The sequence below is a fragment of the Amia ocellicauda genome, chromosome 11 (assembly GCF_036373705.1).
Source record: "Amia ocellicauda isolate fAmiCal2 chromosome 11, fAmiCal2.hap1, whole genome shotgun sequence".
Classification (NCBI taxonomy): domain Eukaryota; kingdom Metazoa; phylum Chordata; class Actinopteri; order Amiiformes; family Amiidae; genus Amia; species Amia ocellicauda.
The window spans coordinates 18,275,063-18,293,983 of NC_089860.1; the positions used below are offsets into that span (position 1 = coordinate 18,275,063).

The 18,921-nt window shown below is 37.0% G+C and overlaps 2 protein-coding genes across 2 annotated transcripts; one reads left to right on the plus strand and one right to left on the minus strand.

Moving 5' to 3' along the window:
• Window positions 1-5,056: 5,056 nt before the first annotated feature.
• Window positions 5,057-13,254, plus strand: rbm22 (RNA binding motif protein 22). Its single transcript, XM_066716800.1, has 11 exons — window positions 5,057-5,162; window positions 6,965-7,018; window positions 7,499-7,528; window positions 8,515-8,647; window positions 8,770-8,870; window positions 9,066-9,238; window positions 10,067-10,267; window positions 10,511-10,675; window positions 11,372-11,460; window positions 11,669-11,800; window positions 11,961-13,254. Exons 1-11 carry the CDS (start codon window positions 5,109-5,111, stop codon window positions 12,107-12,109), a joined length of 1,281 nt encoding a protein of 426 aa, XP_066572897.1. The 5' UTR covers window positions 5,057-5,108; the 3' UTR covers window positions 12,110-13,254.
• LOC136763078 (myozenin-2) lies at window positions 13,100-18,380 on the minus strand. The gene is made up of 6 exons (XM_066716801.1): window positions 18,238-18,380; window positions 16,932-17,036; window positions 15,563-15,717; window positions 15,156-15,318; window positions 14,652-14,832; window positions 13,100-13,893 (listed from the first exon to the last, which is right to left on the minus strand). Exons 2-6 carry the CDS (start codon window positions 17,008-17,010, stop codon window positions 13,710-13,712), a joined length of 762 nt encoding a protein of 253 aa, XP_066572898.1. The 5' UTR covers window positions 17,011-17,036; window positions 18,238-18,380; the 3' UTR covers window positions 13,100-13,709.
• Window positions 18,381-18,921: the final 541 nt, after the last annotated feature.

Consider the following 18,921-nt stretch of genomic DNA (forward strand, 5'->3'; position numbering starts at 1 on the left):
CAAGGGATGGCAAAACTCTGCAGTTCCCTTATCTATGCAGCATATGAGCCTAAATGGGTTCTGGTACAAGCTTTTTCATATGGGAACAGAGCATCTGTCTTTAATTGGCCTTTACTGCCAATAAGTCAATGAGACCAGTTACCCTTCAACTCAGTTCAGACTTAAAGGAACTTTTTAATTAAGGTTTTGCTGGTGCATTCAGATTCAAAGATGTCGTACATGAATAAAAGCTGATTCCGTTTCTCAGTCCTAAAGTTTTATAAATCCGTTAAGGTGGCAAAGCTTTTAAAGTTTAGCCATCAGTAGTAAGAAACTTCTTAGACAATAATGTTTTTCAAGCCAGTTCTTCACAGTGAGTTCCAAAAGCAAAGGAAACATTGCTTTTAATTCTATATGCAACCTGACCTTTTTTTTAGCCACACTTTGTGTATTTAACAGAAAAATATATTGTATGACGGGAAGAAAAACCTTGAGGATTTTTATCCTTTTGAAATGTAAAACATGAAAGTTGCACCGACCGTTAGTATTTATTTATTTATTGTTTGTTTTTTAAACTATTTTATTATTTTTTTCTATGTATTCTTCTATAAGAGATTTCATGGAAAAACAAATGCCATGTGTCTTATGGTGTGTTAATGAATTGTCAACCTTTATTGAATAATTTTTCTGTAAAACCTTTATCAAATGCATTTTAATTTATTGAATGCACACCACGCAGGTATTTAAGTGTATATCTCCCATGAGATTAAAGGATTGTTTTTTCCCTCATCATTTTTTTTTTTTTTTCCTGCAGCTCCTGAAGTAACATTTGTCTGAGCTGGCAGATAGAATGAGTCATTTTTATTGGCAGGCTGTTTTAATGAAAAGCTTTTTTACAGAGCTCAGAAAAATCTTTTATGTGCTTTTTTCTAATAAGCAATGCTTAATCAGTATTGCATCGCAGCATAATACGTTTTAATTGTATTATTGGCATTATGACTATTCTGTAACAGCTCCTTTTATATAGACTGACAACTCCACATTATGTATGGATTTTTGTGATTGATCACCAAACCTTTAAAGCCATTAATGATCCTGAAATAATTTCTGAACAGGAGCCTATAAACAATGAAAAATCACATTCAGCTGTTTTGGCAGGACTGAAGATTTCTATTTGAGGACATGATGTTGTGGATTAACAGGAAGGAAACAGGAGAAGTTAAAAAGTACCGCTTGCAGTAATCCCACCTTTTTCATGTGACTGCATCACTCTTTATGTGGTTGATTCAATTTAAACAGCAGCATCTGAAGTAAGACAAAGGCCCTTTCAATTTCCAAGCTTTTTAGAGGGGGTGGTTATAAGCAGTTTTGATAGCATTACAGACAAAAGTCGGTGTCACATGAGGCAGAATAGCCAATAATATAGGAGGATTATGTTCCACCAGCACAAATTATCTTATGGATGGTTCATCCATGGATGGAGTCAAGACAAAGAAAGTAAGGCACATCTGAGCTCCATTTCCCTTTATGCTTGCATTGTTTTCTCATTTGGCATTCTTCTAAAATCTTGTAGTTTTAAAATAGCAACAACTCTGAATAATATATACCCATAGGTATTTTTCCTCCACCATTTAGACAACAACTAGACACCTAAGGGTAAAAGTGATTTCTAACAGGTCATTTGTGAAAAATGCTTATCAGGATCCAGCCAAAAGTATTTAAAAAAAAGCATACAGACTGTTTAGCCATTGTACTGAATTGTAGAGAAGTGAGAATCAAGGGATGAAGGGCCTCCTTCAGCCACACTTGCCATACACAGTGAATTGTGGGGGCAATTAGCCCATAGTTTGCCAAAAGGGAAAATAATGACCATAGTCTTATAGTATACAATGCAACGAGAGGGCTCTACTGATAATGAAATCCTATTTTATTTTGGACATTTTTATCAAGATACCAGCAGTGGAAAGAGGCCAGATAAATAGTTGAGTCAAGGGATGAGATCTGCATTGAGGTTACTCAGCTCTTTGTCCTAGAAGGGATTTAGGCGCTGTTATTTATGTTTTTGATGTTCTAAAGGGATTGAAATAGGTCATCCATCCTGTCATTTCTTGAAAATCACCATAAAGAAAGGGACTAGAGAGTATTTATATGAAAACTGAATGAAAACAGACTTTTAAATGAAAAATATGTAGTCCATAAAGGACGGTAGGCTACCAATAACACATTCATTTGAAACATTGCCATTTTGTAAGTGAAAGTCATGCATTTATAGATATTTTTTATTCCCTCCAGCCTCCAGCTCAACATTTATTGAAGTAAAATAGTCAAGAATGTTATATCCTCACATGATGACTTCAGTGAAAAAACCCTGTGTGCATTAGAGTTTATCATAAATGTTTATAGCACCATGCTTGTAAAATGACCATTCACGAGCATCATAAGTGTATAGAGATGGTTAGTCTAGAAGACAATATATAATAAATAAGGATGTGTCCTGCTTACAGATTATGGCTGGGGATGCCTACAGCTTTTTCGTATGTTTTTTGTCATACAATCTATAAGGAGTGGAGTGGCTATCGTAAGTGAAAACATCTGCCACTAGGAGTAACTCTGGCAGCAAAATGCTGGTGATAGGCTGAAGGAGAACACAACTGGACAAGCATGTAAACCACGACAGATGGCAGAGATTGTCCCATATGACTTTGCCTTATGGAAACCATGCTAAACGAACTGCTATCCACTTTTGCTGAAAATGGTGGTCCAACCTGCTGTTGGGTATTATTTCTTCTCAGCAGATAGTACACATTCGTCAACAAAAAAGGCACGGGTGACTTGTGATTCATAAAGGGGAAAACTGTAGGTAATACTAATAAAATATATTTTTTAACTTTTCTTTCTCAATGTGTCTGTAAGCCAGTGTAATTCTATTTCTTGTCTAGTATCCATCTCCATATGCAGTTTGCCAGGAATGCATTCAAAATGATCACATGGCTTTTCTCCCAGTCTTATCTTTTGCTTTTTTTATATGATGTGTTCTGTGTTGACACAGAGTTGTGTCAAGAGGCAAGAGATAAAAGGCCCTGGTTCAGTGCACATGACAAATCTCAGTGTTTCAGCAAGTTTGGGAATCTGACACATCTCAACTACAGAACATTTGTATTCCATGAAGGCATTTTATCTCCAAATCTTAATTCAGATCTTGGTTTCAGGTGACATTATGGTGCAATATAGTGCTAGACAGATTCCACTTCTTTCATTACACTTTTATTTTGATGGACCTTCTTTGGCCTTTTAACAAAATAGGCATTTCTGTAATTCATAATGTGTATTATTTATAAGAACACATATACACAAATGAAATAAAACAACACAAAGAACAAACCCATTTCCAAGTAACATTCCACAAAACAATGTTAAAAGAAAAGAGGAATAATAGAAATTTAACTCTAAACTCTACACTTGCAGTATGAATTAAATGAACTTTGTTCTTCTAACTACTTATATACAGCCTAAATTGTTTTATCTAAGAAGTAGCACTTTATAAATGTGGGTCAATATATAGTATTTCTGTACAGTTCAAGAAATTGATTTGCCTTTTCATTACCTTTTTAGAGCGGTATTTGGCTCACTGGGGAAACCTTGTTTAAAACATATTATGTTTCCCAATGTTTCTTAAGGTGGAGAGCGGGCAGTTTGTCCATACCTCAATAACTTAGAATGCAATGAATGTACTATTAATCATTTTTTGAATCATTACATAAGTAAACAGGTTTACTGTGTTCTGTGTCTTTCGCCTGGAAAAAGCTTTTTTTTTATTTTGTTGAGCGCTGGCTGTACCACACAGCCATCTAATGTCCAAGTAATACTCCCACTCTGCCACATGCTTCTGTTCAATAAATGACCGTCTCAAGACTTCGGCAGTGATAATCCCTTTCTACTGTCACTCTTCATGTTGTTCATTGAATTTAAATAAACTTAGAAGGCTTATGCCTCCATTAGTGTTGATCTCTAATCTTTAACATCATCAACCTGCTAATTGGTTTTCCAGAACAGTAGTGTTAGGAGCACCAATGTTGCTAATCACATGCAATGTAAACTAAACGAGATCCACTTAAAAGCAGAATGCGAGCACCAAAGGGCCACGGTAATCCTAGGCTTTTCTTTAAACACTTTACTCTGTGTGCCCACACCCATCTTATTTCCCCCTGGGCGTACAAACTTGATGCCTACAGTCTACTGAATGGACGCTCTGAGAACAAAGTTGGCATTGTTTGTCCCTATTGTGTGTGCACCCATTGGGTAAATGCAAGGCCCCATTCTCCACTGGAACTAATCCCCAACAAGAGTTTACAATTTAACTCACAACTGAACAGTGAACAGGCTCTTTGGCCTTCCTGTCTGGAGAATAATAATGAAAAATACTTGTATTAGTCCAACATGTAATTGCTAATGGCACATGTATGTTAAATGTTTTAGGACTTCTGTGATATAGTGCAGGTTATGAAAATTCTTCTGCAAAATCAAATTACAATACTCCACATAAATTAACATTACAGAATCCAACTGTGCTAATTTTGCAAATACTAATAAGAAGAGAAGATTTCAGACAAGCTGGACTAAATTTCTACCACATACACAATCACATTCATCTGAAAATCATCATAAAACCTGAAAAATATCAATGTTATTTAAAGCAAAATATATATGAAATCTGTTCTAACCTTGTGAACTAGAAAACCCACATCGTGAATGGAAAAGATTAAAATGTAACCTAAACAAGCTTAACAGTACTTATATGGATCATAGATTTATGCAGATCTGACGTCCTTTAATCTTTTGAATTGTACCCAAGTTATGTGGTCTCAGAAACCATGCTAATGATTATTATGTTAGTGCTTTTGTCTAAGATATGCAGGAAAGTTTCAGGTTTCAGCAGGACGTGTTTATGCGCGATTATACCACACCGGTGAGACAATGCTGGTGAATTTCGCAACGCTTAGATGCTAATGTTAAGCTTTTTTTCTTGCTAGGATATCCGCCTCTTCTCGGCCTGAGTGCCGCGGTGGCTTCTGGGACACAGCAGGCTAGTTGGTTCTTTTCCGGTGCATGCTGGGACCTCAGTTTTCAAGATGGCGACGTCTCTGGGAGCTAATACTTACAATAGACAGAACTGGGAAGACGCGGTATGTTTAAAATACAATTAATTTTCTTTACAGGTGATATGTTAAGCTTGCTTTCACTCGTATACACAAACAACGAAAATAAATGTGACAACCGTTATGAGGCCAGAGTTACCTTTGTTCTCATTAACAACATGCTACGAGAATTGGCTTTCGGCTTTGCCATTTCCCCCCCTTTCTCTTTCTGATATTGTTTACGGTTTGTGCTGTTACGGGAGTAGATACTCCAGCTTTATGTATAAATATGTGTTGCTCATGGTTAGCAGTAGTATACGGTACCACATTGAATACTTACCGATGAAGAAAAGTTTTAAATTGTGTTTGGCCTACCCTGCTAACACATACCGTTTCCACTGGGTTCACACTAATGTTATTACCAGACCACCGCATCATACATTAATGAAACTTAATTTATAAAGGTGCCTGATAATGAGCATAGATAGACGTTTCAGACGCAGTTCAATTTAGTTCAATATATACGGATTTGTGACGGAGCTGACCGAGATCCGCATCTGTCGAAAGCATTCAATCCAGACGCCGATGCGGACGTAGCGTATTTAGTTGTAGGTTAAATGAAATATTTAACACTTTATTTAAATGCTGTAAATGTGAAATAGTCCTAAAATTGAATGTAATGGTGATCTGCCTATGATTGATCAAGACTATGTTTAAATGCGAAAATTATAACTCACTAATTTCACTGCTGAAACGTCGTTACAAACGTACACTGTCTAACCAATGTATTGCAATGGTGGGATGTGAAATTTTGGACTTGATTTGTAAGAGCCAAAACACTAACAGTTGCATGTTTGTTTTTAATTCGCCACCATATGCGATATAAACATCTTGATGAGCTGTTGAAGCGTTTTGTGTCCCCCCCCACACTTACCTTCCCCTCTGACACAGTGGAAATGTACATCTTTCCATTGTTAACCACCCTAACTATAGCACAGGTATGAAGAATGCTCAAGGAACTTTCACATGAATGCCATTAAAAACCAAACACATCCCTGTTCATAAATCATATTGAGTTATGCTCTCAACGTGATATTTAAAAGACTGCATTGCTTTCCTCACAGTGACCAAAGAACAAGAATGCAATGATATAACATGGCTAAAAAAAACTTTATAGCTTGCAATATATTCACTTTAGTTGGGTGTGTAATACACCACACATAAATCAAGTCAATCACATCCCATAGCTAGAATCACAAGCATAGATTTATATTTAATATTCTTGTTGGTTTTAGAAATGCAAGGACTCTGTACTGTCTAGACTTTCTACTGCCACACTTCTGTTCTTTTAAAATAAGGTAGTTTTATATGAATGGTTTATGTATTATATTATTAGCAGTTAAAGCAAAGAGGTAAGCTTCACCACCTGTATGGTGAATAAGAATTCAATTAAAATCAAACAAAGCTATGTAATTACACATTGAACACACACAATTGTAGCGCTTGAAAATGTGCCCTTCATTTTTCAGTTGCTGTGTATGTTGCTTTCCTCTATAGATTGCTGCTTTGCATGGACTATATTTTATGTAATTGATTGCCTCCGTCTTTTTATATAACAAAAACATACTTATGTAAGCTTTCAATCTGAAGTGCAATTGAAGATGTCATCCTCATTAAACAGCTCTGAGAAAAGTATTAGTAAGATTTCAGAGAAATATGCAACGAGAATCATAATTCCAGAGTTTGTCTTCGTAGAAATATGACTTGTTCCATCGTGTCTTGTTTCTGGTACTGCAAAGGTTAATGTATCATGGTAACTAAATCTCTGAACATGGTCCTTCTCTCTATAGGATTTTCCCATTCTCTGTCAGACATGCCTGGGAGAAAATCCATACATTCGCATGGTAAGTTTAAAACTATCTCCCTATTGACAAGAGATGAGTGATATATCTGGAGATATTTTTTTCCTTCCCTCTTCATTCTCCAAGTACTGTGATGCTGACAATGTATTTGCCATCTTATTCTGATTGTATACATCTTGGTAACTTTTAGATTTTGTAGCTTTTTTCACATTTGCCTAACCTGATAGTGATGTTATGAAACAGACTACAGTATTCCAGAAAGATCCTGTTTGTTTTTGGTATGAGATCTTATCCACTTATTAGCATTAATCTGTTTTATATTGTTTACAATGTTTAATGTTTTCTTAGCCAGACAAGTTGACTTCTGAATGTTCCACCTGTTACCTTCCCATATACTATTATATGCCCTGTGCAGTTTTGTAGAAATATTTTCCATGATACCAGCAATGTAATTTCTCGCTTCTCCTTGCTGTCTAGCATTCTCTGTATTGGTTTAATTGATGTATTTCTTTATTTTCATAGACCAAGGAGAAGTATGGCAAAGAATGCAAGGTAATGTGGCATTCGTAACCACGTTTTCCTTGGATTTTATATTTTGTCTATAGTTTGACTTTTTTTTTTTATGAATTTGTTGTGCTTTGTGTAAATAAATGCATAGCACTAGGTCATAAGGAAAACTACATTACCAAATTCCTTGAAATTGCTTTTTGCCGTTCCTTTTGAAACTGTTTTTGAGTAGTGTTAGTCAGTTTTCTATCCTAGTTTCTGAACTCTGGCACTAAGCCTGTTTGAAGGATGTCCCCGTTGTACAGTTACAGAAGCAGTTTTAATGACTCACCCTCAAGGCTCTCGTTAACAAGAAAATCAGAAAAGGCTATTCAGAATATTTATGTATACCCTTTATATTTAGATTAAATGTTTCAATTTTGATATGGCAGAATTAGACCTTGAAGAGAACAACAGTGCACTGAAGCAAGTTTTAAACTATTAATCTTGATCTTCTAATGAATCTGAATATAGAGTGGGCCCATACTTCATTATACATCTTACAAAGCATTTTTGAATAAGGATTGGCAGCCTGAGATAACCACTGTAGACATTAATACTTTTAAAATCAGGAAAGAGTACATCATTTTATAACTGTTATCTCCAGCGGAAATATCTATGTATGTGTGTATATAACGATATATACCAGGACCTGAGCTATTGGTACATGGGCAGTTTCTCCCATCTCACCATAGACTGCTGTTCCCTGAGTTGTCATTGTCCTCTTGTTGGCTTTACTGACCAATGCCCTTGTTACCTGGCTGCTCAGTTTGTGAGGATGGCCTGATCTAAACTGATTCTGGATGCTGCCGTATTACTTCTCACTTCTTTCTATAGGCACTAAATATACTAAATTATATATACACTATGATGTACATTTTTTTAAGCATGTTCTTAATGCCTGGTAACTTTGTTAAAACTCACACAGCACAGGTTTAAGGAATGTGCCTGAAGCTTACATTTACCACGCGTTTGTGTGTCCGTCCTCTCAGATCTGTGCCAGGCCCTTTACAGTCTTCCGCTGGTGCCCAGGTGTGAGAATGCGCTTCAAGAAAACGGAAGTGTGTCAGACGTGTAGCAAGCTGAAAAATGTGTGCCAGACCTGTCTCTTGGATCTGGAGTATGGTATGTATTGAGGAACTATTTTATTAATTTACTAAGCAAATGAGTGATTTACAATTTGCTAAATTTAAAGAGTACACTTTCTTAAACACTTTTTTATTTATTTTTTATTTTAATCCTTTCAGGTTTGCCAATCCAGGTTCGTGACACTGGATTGTCAATCAAAGATGAAATGCCGAAATCCGATGTGAACAAAGAGTATTACACTCAGAACATGGAAAGAGAGGTATAGTTTGTTTTCTTTAGAGTATATCCTAATAAAAAAACAATTCCTTAACTTCAGAAATACACATATTGAACAGCAATGTAGTAGTTCTTTGATAATGTGCCTTTTTGGGTGGAGGGATCAGTGTCGTGTCTTTCAAGTCTTGACTGTGCTCAATGATTGTCCTAACTGCTTAGTTGTTCCTGTGTGCTGCAGATCCAGAGCACTGATGGGACAAGGGCAGTTGGACTGTTAGGCAAGGCTCCAAGCTCCAGTGATATGCTGCTGAAACTGGCCAGGACCACCCCTTACTACAAGCGTAACCGCCCTCACATCTGTTCCTTCTGGGTGAAGGGAGAGTGTAAGAGAGGAGAAGAATGTCCCTACAGGTAGCTTTGATCTTTCTATAATAGACTTCTAAAAATCATTCTTTCATTGAAGGTCAAATGGTAAATGTAACTGGAAGCCATTATCTAATCCTCGATCCTCAAGATACCAAAGTAGAGCTAGAGGAATGGGAACTTACTGATGAGCTAAGGGTACACCATTGAATCGATCACCAAGGCCATCCCAGACACGAACGCTTTTTGGACTTTTTTTGTTAATCTCCAATGTGATTATTGCTGAAGAGAACTGTAAAAGTCTTGCCTTTTGCTGAGATGTATCCCGTCGGCCATCTAAGAAGCTCATTTTGTTAGAAATGTTTCTGACAAGACCATATCCAGACTTTAAGACTTTTATTTTGTTCCCCCCCACCCCCTCCTGTTATCTACAAAAACCACAAACACAAACAAGGCGTGTTTGGATAGAGGGCTTCAGCTGAGGCTTGAAGCAGGCGAGTGTGTACAATAAGCATACTTGTATGCTTGTATGATCTGTGTGCTGTTTCTGTTTCCGTTCAGACTAAGGGTTTGATTTGCAGTACCCTTGAAATTAACACAGATGGTGCTCTTGTACTAGAAATAATCAATTGCTGTGGGCAATTAATGTAAAGTAATCCTTAGGTTACCGACTATACTGTATGTTTGTGAGTATTTTAGCAAACTTTGAAAACCAGCCTGCTATTATTTATACCTGCATTTTTAATCTATTGCATTCAAAAGGTTGTCTTGTAGATTAACATAACATTTAGATCTAGCAGTTGCCAATACAATATAAATGCTATATTTGGAAAATAAACTCTTCTTGTAACCTTTCAATACTGTCTCTGAAAACAGGCACGAAAAACCGACAGACCCAGATGATCCCCTGGCTGACCAGAACATCAAGGATCGTTACTATGGGATAAACGATCCAGTGGCAGATAAGCTTTTGAAACGGGCCTCTACCATGCCCCGTCTCGACCCCCCTGAGGACAAGACTATCACCACACTGTATGTGGGGGGACTGGGAGATACGATCACAGAAACCGACCTCAGGTGAGAGACGAAGCAAGAAACGTGCGTCAGGGTGACTCTTGACTAGAGATCATTGTAAAATGTCAACAAAAACTAACATGAATGAAACGGGCCAAGCTTTCTATGTCAATTTATAATACAAATTGTAATATCCCGATAATTCTCTGAACGGGATGACATTGATGCACAACATGTGCGGTATAGAAATGTTAGAAATGCTGCTCTGTTGTCGGCTGGTTTCTCATAGGCGATTTATAATTACAGGAATCATTTCTACCAGTTTGGGGAGATTCGCACCACAACAATAGTGCAGAGGCAACAGTGTGCGTTCATCCAGTTCGCTACGAGGCAGTCGGCTGAGCTGGCTGCTGAGAAATCCTTCAACAAGCTCATCATCAACGGCCGCAGACTCACAGTGAAGTGGGGCAGGTGAGTGATGGGCTTTGTGTCAATACCTCTTCATTCACTTCCTCTTATAAAGCACTTTTTTTCAGTACCAGGCATTTCTAAAAGCCTTTAATACAGTAAACTCTAGTGTGTGTGTGTATATATAATGTGTGTAATATATATTAATTATACACGCACAACAAGGGCAATTGTGTATTCACAAGCTCTGCATTTTCATTCTCCAAGACAATCTTTTTCAAATATTTTTACTGGACGTCTTTGTTACAATTAAGAGATTGATTGCTAGACCTACATTTAAATGTTATCCCTTTATTTCACTTGTCCTCCAGGAATTTTTTATTATAATTCACTCAGTGTTTGTTTCCCCCCTCAAGGTAACTATTCTGCATAAGTGCTGATAGCTTACATAGAGAAGCTCCAGGCATCTGGACTTCACTTGAGCTCATCTAATTATCTAATGCTAATTTCCCTCTGCTACAGGGAGGACACATGCTTTGATCAAGAGTGTTTGTTTTTTACTGTTAAAATCTGAATGTAGCCTAGTAATGGTTTGTTTATATAAATTATTTTTTTATATTATTCCATTCCTTTCTTTGCAGTAAAAAGTTTGGTATAATTATATCTGAGACAGTTGTATTGCAGTTTGTATTGTAGTTTCATACAGTACAGTACTCTCCCAGAACAGGATGTGATGTTTCACTTCTGCTTGTGTTTCAGGTCTCAGGCGGCCCGAGGGAAGGAGAAGGAGAAGGATGGAGTGAGTGAGACTGGGATGAAGCTCGAGCCGGTACCCGGCCTCCCAGGAGGTAAACTTTTTTTTTTTTTTTGGTGGCTATTTGTTGGTGTTCCACAAAGCAAAGTATAAATATCACACATTCACTTTTTAATTAAAACAGTCAACCTGAGTAACATTGAAGATCGCTCCTCTGTCTTTTAGAAACCGTTCATGAGTTAAAGGCAGAATTAAGGTGGCAAGTGTTCAGAAGTCCTGAGTTTGTTTTTCTGTCCCAACAGTGCTGCCTCCTCCGCCTGTGTCAGAGGAAGAAGCCCCTGCCAATTACTTCAACCTGGCTCCCAGCACGTCCCCTGCAGTCATGAACATTGCCCTGCCTCCCCCGCCCGGCATCGCACCCCCGCCTCCCCCCGGTAAGTGCTGCACGCCTTTCAAAATTCATCTGAGCTTAATCACTAGTCTTATGAGAGAACTAGTGTCTTAGAACAGTTTTTTTTTTTTTTTGTCCTTATATTTTGCAAAGGAATAAAAGCAACATTTTCCTGTGTTGTAATTATTATTTTCTCTGGTCAGGTTTTGGACCTCCTATGTTCCACTCCATGGGCTCAATGGGTCCTCCCCCCCCACCTCCGATGTCAATGAGGGCACCTGGTCACATCCACTACCCTTCCCAGGATCCCCAGCGCATGGGTGCCCATGCTAACTGCCATGGTGGTTCCTAATTGCTCTGTTCTGTTTGTGTTTTTTGTGTCTGTCTAGCTGACGGGCAACTCTATGTACCTTATGCAGCACAATTACTGATTTGTGGTAATTATTCAGATCCCCGTTTTAACAGTTTGTCAAATAAATCAATAATTTGACTTCAGCTCTTCGGCCGTAACATGAACCTTGTTTTAATGTGGTCATGGTAATGGACATCTAAGACTTATGTATTTGGTGCATGAAAATTCATGGCAAAATGACTGGATTCTAGATGCACATCTGTGTTCTACATTCCCTGTAGTTTTCCTGTAATACCACTTCCTTGTGGTGTTATGTACCGATTGACACATTTTAATTTGAGCAGAAGACCATATCAGAATGTCACAGCTTTGGACCATGCTGAAATTGACACTTACTTTTTAAGTAATATAGATCCCTTATTTAAAACCAAAAATAAAACCTAAAACACTTACTGTTATCCATGTTTCTGTAGTTCAAGTGAAATGGTTTGTATAATGATTGAAGTCCATGGGGAGAAGATTGTATGTTTCCCTTGGGCTGAAGTAATGGTGACACTTAATCAGTAAACTGAAAACAGTATTTTAATGTAAACCATTGCTAAAGAGATGTCTAATTTTAAGTCGGGTATTAAACCAAGGTTAGACTAGAGATCTTGTTGTAAGGGCCTGATGTAAGTAACACAAAAGGCCCTAAGCCATTGCTCTGTACTGAAGAGCACAATTTGTGTTTATCTTGTGTCAGATCCATTTTTAATGTCTTATTGGCTGCTTAGGTTTGGGAAAATCAGACCAATACGTCACTGTGTAATGAGATATTGACCTTAATTATTGGCAATATTGTCCTCATCAGGTTAGTTTTTATTTTCAGCCTTTAGTGTCTAAAAGGAAAACACCTCTATACCTATATTTACAATATATTTAGATGGTTCAGGATCAATGTGATCTGAAGGTATTTTTTTACAGACCTAATGCAGTGTATATTTCTATGACTTGTTCTTTTTTTTTTTTTTTTTTTTATCAACCAGCTATGGATACAAACAAGATACTTTATGCTTTTTTATTTTTTTTTGTTACATTGTACAACTGGCAATTTCATGTAGTTTCTTCACTTATAACATTAAAATTAGTTCCCATCTTCCATTTGACCGATTTTGCTTTGTCCTGAATTTTCTCACCTTGAAGCAGAGGGTAAGGTAATTCACAGTGGATATAACATTAATATCACTGCTATCATTTTCTCTGTAGAACAACATAACAATTTAAGTTTTAAACTTGTTAGTTCATATTTTTCTATTGTCATGCAAATGCTATAGAGGTTTTTGGGAAGAACAAGTAAGTTCCCAAATCCTTGTTAAAACTAATACAAATATAGAAGTATATTTCATATTTAACCTGAAGATTATTTTGGCTGATGAGTGTAAACATTTGTTTTGAAGCTACATTAAGAATTTGCACCAAAGTGGGTTTTGCATCAGTACTGTTTAAGTGACTCTTGTCATTGTGCACTTTGCACTTGCAGTCAATAGTCTTTTATCTGTCAGTTTTGGAAGAAGTATAGCTTTTTCTTCCCTAGAAGGAGAGTGGTACTGATGGTTGCCCCTCACAGCTCATTAGACTCGGGGGAGTACTTCACTCCCCAGCCACGAGGTGCTCGATTGAAGTTGGGTCGGTTACTGATTCGCATCCAACTCAGGCTGGGTTCTGTCTGTGCTTGGGAGAGCTCGAACCCAGGTAAAGGGAATGTCCTCTCACTGCCAGCTGTTCCTCCAAATGGTATAGGTGCTCTGAAAAATAGCAGTGATACAAGTTCTTATTTGTCTTTGTCAGTATAGATTTGTACACATTGTCAAAATATAAGTTTAGTTTTAGTTTTAATTTGACAATTTCCATTTTGGTCTGTGCTGCTTATAATTTGTGTGGGATACTCTATATATTAGTCTGTCTTAAGGGCTTGAAAGCCAAGGAGGGTGTTGAAGTGTCAGCTTTCTGTCCTGAGGTTTAAATAGAAGCTGGACTCAGAGGCAGGAGACCGCTCTCAGTGCTGAGATCATTTTTAAAAAAACAAGGGGAAACTTAATGCACCCAATGAGGGGCTAGTGGTGTGTACTCAAATTGTTTCTTATCTTGCTAAATGGTTACTTATCCAAATGTAGCAGAGAAATCTGAAAAAACTATTCTGAGGCCCAGTACGTAAACCTGTACAGCCAAACCATACCATGCTGATCCCTTTAACTTTGATCTGCTGTTCTTAATGGTGGACTTATTAATACATATTTCAAGATTTCTTTGCATAATTTGGATACGTAACCAAGATAAACAAATCTCAAGTTCACACCACTAGCCACTCATTAATTGGGTGCATTAAGTTTCCTCTTTTTTTTTTTTTTTTTTAATGATCCGTTTCCCCTTTTTTTTTTTTTTTTTTTTAAAGGGTCTCGGCACTGAGAGTGGTTTCCAGCTTCTATTGCCTTTTCTTTATTTGCAATGCAACGGTATCAGTTAAGGTTTTCTTTGTATCCAGCATGCTGTCACAGTTGCTCACCTGTTGAAGCACCGGAAGGTGGTGGCGCCTGGCTTCTGTGGGGGCTCTGGCAGCTGAATATTTAATGTAGCAAGGAGCTCGTTTTGACCCGGTGCGTCCCGCCATGGGGACCGGTACGATTTGGGGATGACCGTTACGTTAAACTTCTCATGGGGGATTTCTTTCAGTGGACCAGCGTAACCTTGGAAAGAAAGAAAATTATATATCTGATCTATATATCAGAAAATAAAGATTAAGTTGTTCAGAATTATTACAACCTGCACAACGGATGTGTATTTATGATCAAATAAATTACAACACAACAGCATGCAGCCAGTGCTGTGAATTCATACGTCTCGCTCTTTGCATTGAATGGAAAACTAAGGATTTAACATTAGCTGCAGTCAGTACCATCAAAAAAACTGCTAAACTATAAACTTGATTAAAAACCTACTTTTTATTGAATGCATTTTTGTTCTAGCAATATTGTACCAAAATAAAATATTTCACCATTAGCTCCTGTACCTGGGGCAATGAAATTTGGGCTCCCAGTACTTTTAAATGTTGTTTTTTTCAAAGTTGGATGGAGATGTTCTTTCCCAGGCTGAGGAATGAAAATCTCAGAGCGAAAATTTTCTTTACCGCCCTCTGGGGTCTCCTGGTTTTTTATGCTGCTGCTGCTCTGCACCTTGGGAATGGGACAAAGGGAAACCACAACAGTACATCAAATCCTGATTGTAATTGGAAAGTGTTTACCTGTGGTTGACTGCAATCAATTAAGAAGTTAACTGTTTTTAATTGATCTCTTCCTGATCAGTGCAGTGATACAGCCTAGTGTCTTAAAAATCCCAGTATCCAACTTTTCCCTTTCAATTTTTTTATGGAGCTAATTCCTATAATCAGAACAATAGCATACTAGTATTTGAGCTTACCATGATCGGCCTGTCTCTGATGTTTTCCAGGGTGAATCTATCTACCCTTTTCTGTCTCTCGTGGAACATCCGGGACCCCTTATTCGAGAGCAAGCCCAGCTCTTCCATCATCACATCCTGAGGGGTACTGATCTTCTTTCCCAGGTCCAAGTGCTCTGAGAGGCAAGGAACACATTCATGTGGCTTTAGAAACTTACAGACCATCTCGTGGTCAAAAACTAGAACAGAAAAAACACTTATATTTATAACAAAAAAAGTGATTTATGTTGTAACTCACGGTACACCATTCTGAATGAACTACAGCAGCACATTCATATATACAGTGAACTCGATGAGCTCAACAGTTACTGTACTTCAGAAACGGTTTCATTCCTCCTCCGTGACATTCTCTATTTACATTTTGTCAATTTATGTTCCCTCCCCACTGCTTTATTGTGGCCTCAGGGAAGCCGATTCAATGTATTACAAATACAGAATTAGAAATTAATAAGATTGAGATATGCTTGAGTAGCATCCCTGATCAATAGAGAGATGTAAATGACAGGAGAAAAAATGCTTTCCATCTTTTATTTTTGTATTTTTATTGATATCTTAGTTGAATTTATGCATATTAGCCACAATAAAATCTTATGAATACACCTGCTTCTTAGTCAGAAGCCACAATATACAATGTGTATTTGTGAATTTATACATCTTCAAAATATAGGGTCTGAATTAATAAGCTGTGCACTGCAATTACCATCTTTCTATTTGGTCATATTATCTATTCATATGTATTTTTCAGATGATTATTTTTAAATGTTACTGTAGTGCTAGAAACCGGGCCTTTAATCCTGACTCAAAAGTATATAGCCAAGGGCTTCATGTTTGTTTCTGAGTGGTTGTGATGGTAACATGAGTAAAAATAGAAATTTTGTACGCACCCTCAGTTCTCTTTAAATAAGGAGTGGTCAGTGATAACATATTTTTGCTTCTATGCAGCACATGTTAGGCATGGCCTCAGCAGTCTGATATAAAATTCTTGTCTGGGTCACATTTTGCTGAGTTAAGCTAACCAACGTCCAGAGGGGTATCAGACTCAAAGGAGATCTATGAACACCCAACTAAAAAGGCTGAACGGTACCAGTATGTTTCTGATTTCTAGTCATCAAAAGGTAAAAAGCACAGTCAGTAGAGTATGTCCTTGAGTAGGAAAAGAAAAAAGCATGACTGAAGCTCTTTATTCTTGCTTTTCTAATTAAGAAATGCAAATGTAATTTTGGGTAAGCTTCAAAAAGTAGTCAGTTTAGAGTATTCAGTTCAAAATTATATTCAAATTATATTTTGTATCATTTCACGCATACAGTTGTTTATGGGTGGTGAGTCCTACCTCCCATTGCCTCCATGGACAGTGCCAGGGCCTTTGCTTTATTTTCTTTGGCCAGGGTGGAGTAAGGTACCTGTATCATCTTCCTTCCTAAATATGTCTACAGTCCTAAAAGAAAAAGCAGAGTTGACAACATGAGTAGACCCACCATTCATATATGAACCATGTATTGGCAGGTATTACCTGTAAGATATGAACTGAAAACGTGACTGCTATTGAAATATGTGTGTTATTTTGAAAGAGAAAAGGTTATTTGTTTCCATCAGGTCAAGAATGAATAGGAAGGAGGTGCTTCTTACAAGAATGTGCATGTGTTGCCAAGAATTAGAAATATTCAATGACAAAAATATCAAGAAAACAAACAAAGGCTTTTTAATTCCTATAATGTTGGGTTTTACAGCTAAGATTTTGCAGTAAGGAATAAATTATTGTTCTAGTCCATATGTTTGTCATGTCTGTATGAAATTTACGCAAAACACAAAATTAATAATCAGCAGTCAGATGACATCCCCAGCAAAAATGCTAGCTTCATTACATAAAGTATTACACCTGTTATAATTGTTTATAATTGGTTATAAGCCAAATTATAACCATGTTTTTCAGCTTTATGTGAAAACTTTGAAGCAAAATGCTCTATCGGTCATGTTTAGCATGTAGAATGACAATGTACCACTGTTTCATCTTATGGACTGAAATTCAACGCTGATAGGCCATTAAAGATTTTCGTGACAGGAGTTTTACTCACTTTATGGAGTGTAGGTGAAATCTGTGACACCGAAATTAACAATGTTAACAGTGATGATGTTAAAACTAACACATCTTTCAATGCCATAAACCGATACCAAAAGTCACCATTTCTTAAAATAATACATATACATTTTGTAATTGTGAACACAATAGTTCCCAGTGAAAAACAGTATTAAACATATAATGTGATGGTATTTCAAGATAAATAAGTCTGCACAATACAAAAACAAAACAAAAATTATTTAAACAGTAAAACAATGTTTCCAATCATGAAAACTAAATAAAAATCTGAAATCTGAAACAGGACATGTGTTGAGATGTCATCACCAACACATTTATTTTTGCATTGTATCCAAATTTGTCAAAGAATCCAAAATTAGCTGTATTCTGGATCACTTAACCTTCATGTAATCTTCTCAGGCACCTTTAATCACCCGTGTGACTTTTGTTTGGATCATGTGATGGGTTTTAGAGCCAAAAACAGTTTGAATAAATCACATCAGCCAATTGAAACAAAGACAGTTATTAATTAAGTATCCTGCTAAAATCCACACATGCTTACCTTCTGCTTCAGGGTAAATATGTGTGAAGTGGGTGTTCCTTATTAGCTGCTGTCCCTTTGGTCTACTTCACGTCCCACGTCTTGCTGTTATCCTTTCCTGAGACCCTCTTTCCATTGTGGAACAGCTGAGTTGAGCGAACAGTCTTGGGCATCTCCACATTACATCACTGACTTAATTTAGCCAAGCTTGCATTGGATTGGAAACTTGCAGGATGCTATAAGCAGAGATTTACAGCACTCTGGCTCCATAACCTGCATAATAAAAATATGATCTGCATTCTCTACAGTGTCGGTGTGGTGAGAGCTTCTGGTAGCAGAAATGTTACTGTAATGCTAATTGCCAAGCCAAAACACCAAAACATAGTAATTATTACGGCTACTTTTGCTTTTTCCTTTTACTTTCCTTTTTGGTATTCTTAAATTATCAGTGTAAAACAAAAATGTATCCACTCACTTTTCAAATATTTTGACAATGGCCTTCTAAAGTCTTAAATCCATATTGCCAAGGTCTGACATCTATTTTTCTACAAATGTTTTAGTCATATAGCTACATTTATTATTATATATCTTTTTTTACACAAATTAATCTTAGTGTCCAGATCAGAGTTAGGACCGTACATGTTTAGGGTTAGGCGAGATATATGTATGTATATTTTTTAGCTCTTGCTTATTATATATTACTAC

Bases quoted from the DNA above. Each gene is read 5' to 3' on its own strand.
- rbm22 (XM_066716800.1), top strand. From the start codon at position 5,109: ATGGCGACGTCTCTGGGAGCTAATACTTACAATAGACAGAACTGGGAA. The intron at 8,648-8,769 runs GTATGTATTGAG...TAATCCTTTCAG, and splicing joins TCTCTTGGATCTGGAGTATG to GTTTGCCAATCCAGGTTCGT. The intron at 11,461-11,668 runs GTAAACTTTTTT...CTGTCCCAACAG, and splicing joins GGTACCCGGCCTCCCAGGAG to TGCTGCCTCCTCCGCCTGTG.
- LOC136763078 (XM_066716801.1), bottom strand. From the start codon at position 17,010: ATGATACAGGTACCTTACTCCACCCTGGCCAAAGAAAATAAAGCAAAG. The intron at 15,319-15,562 runs GTAAGCTCAAAT...CCCATTCCCAAG, and splicing joins TCAGAGACAGGCCGATCATG to GTGCAGAGCAGCAGCAGCAT. The intron at 13,894-14,651 runs GTGAGCAACTGT...GCTATTTTTCAG, and splicing joins ACCTTCCGGTGCTTCAACAG to AGCACCTATACCATTTGGAG.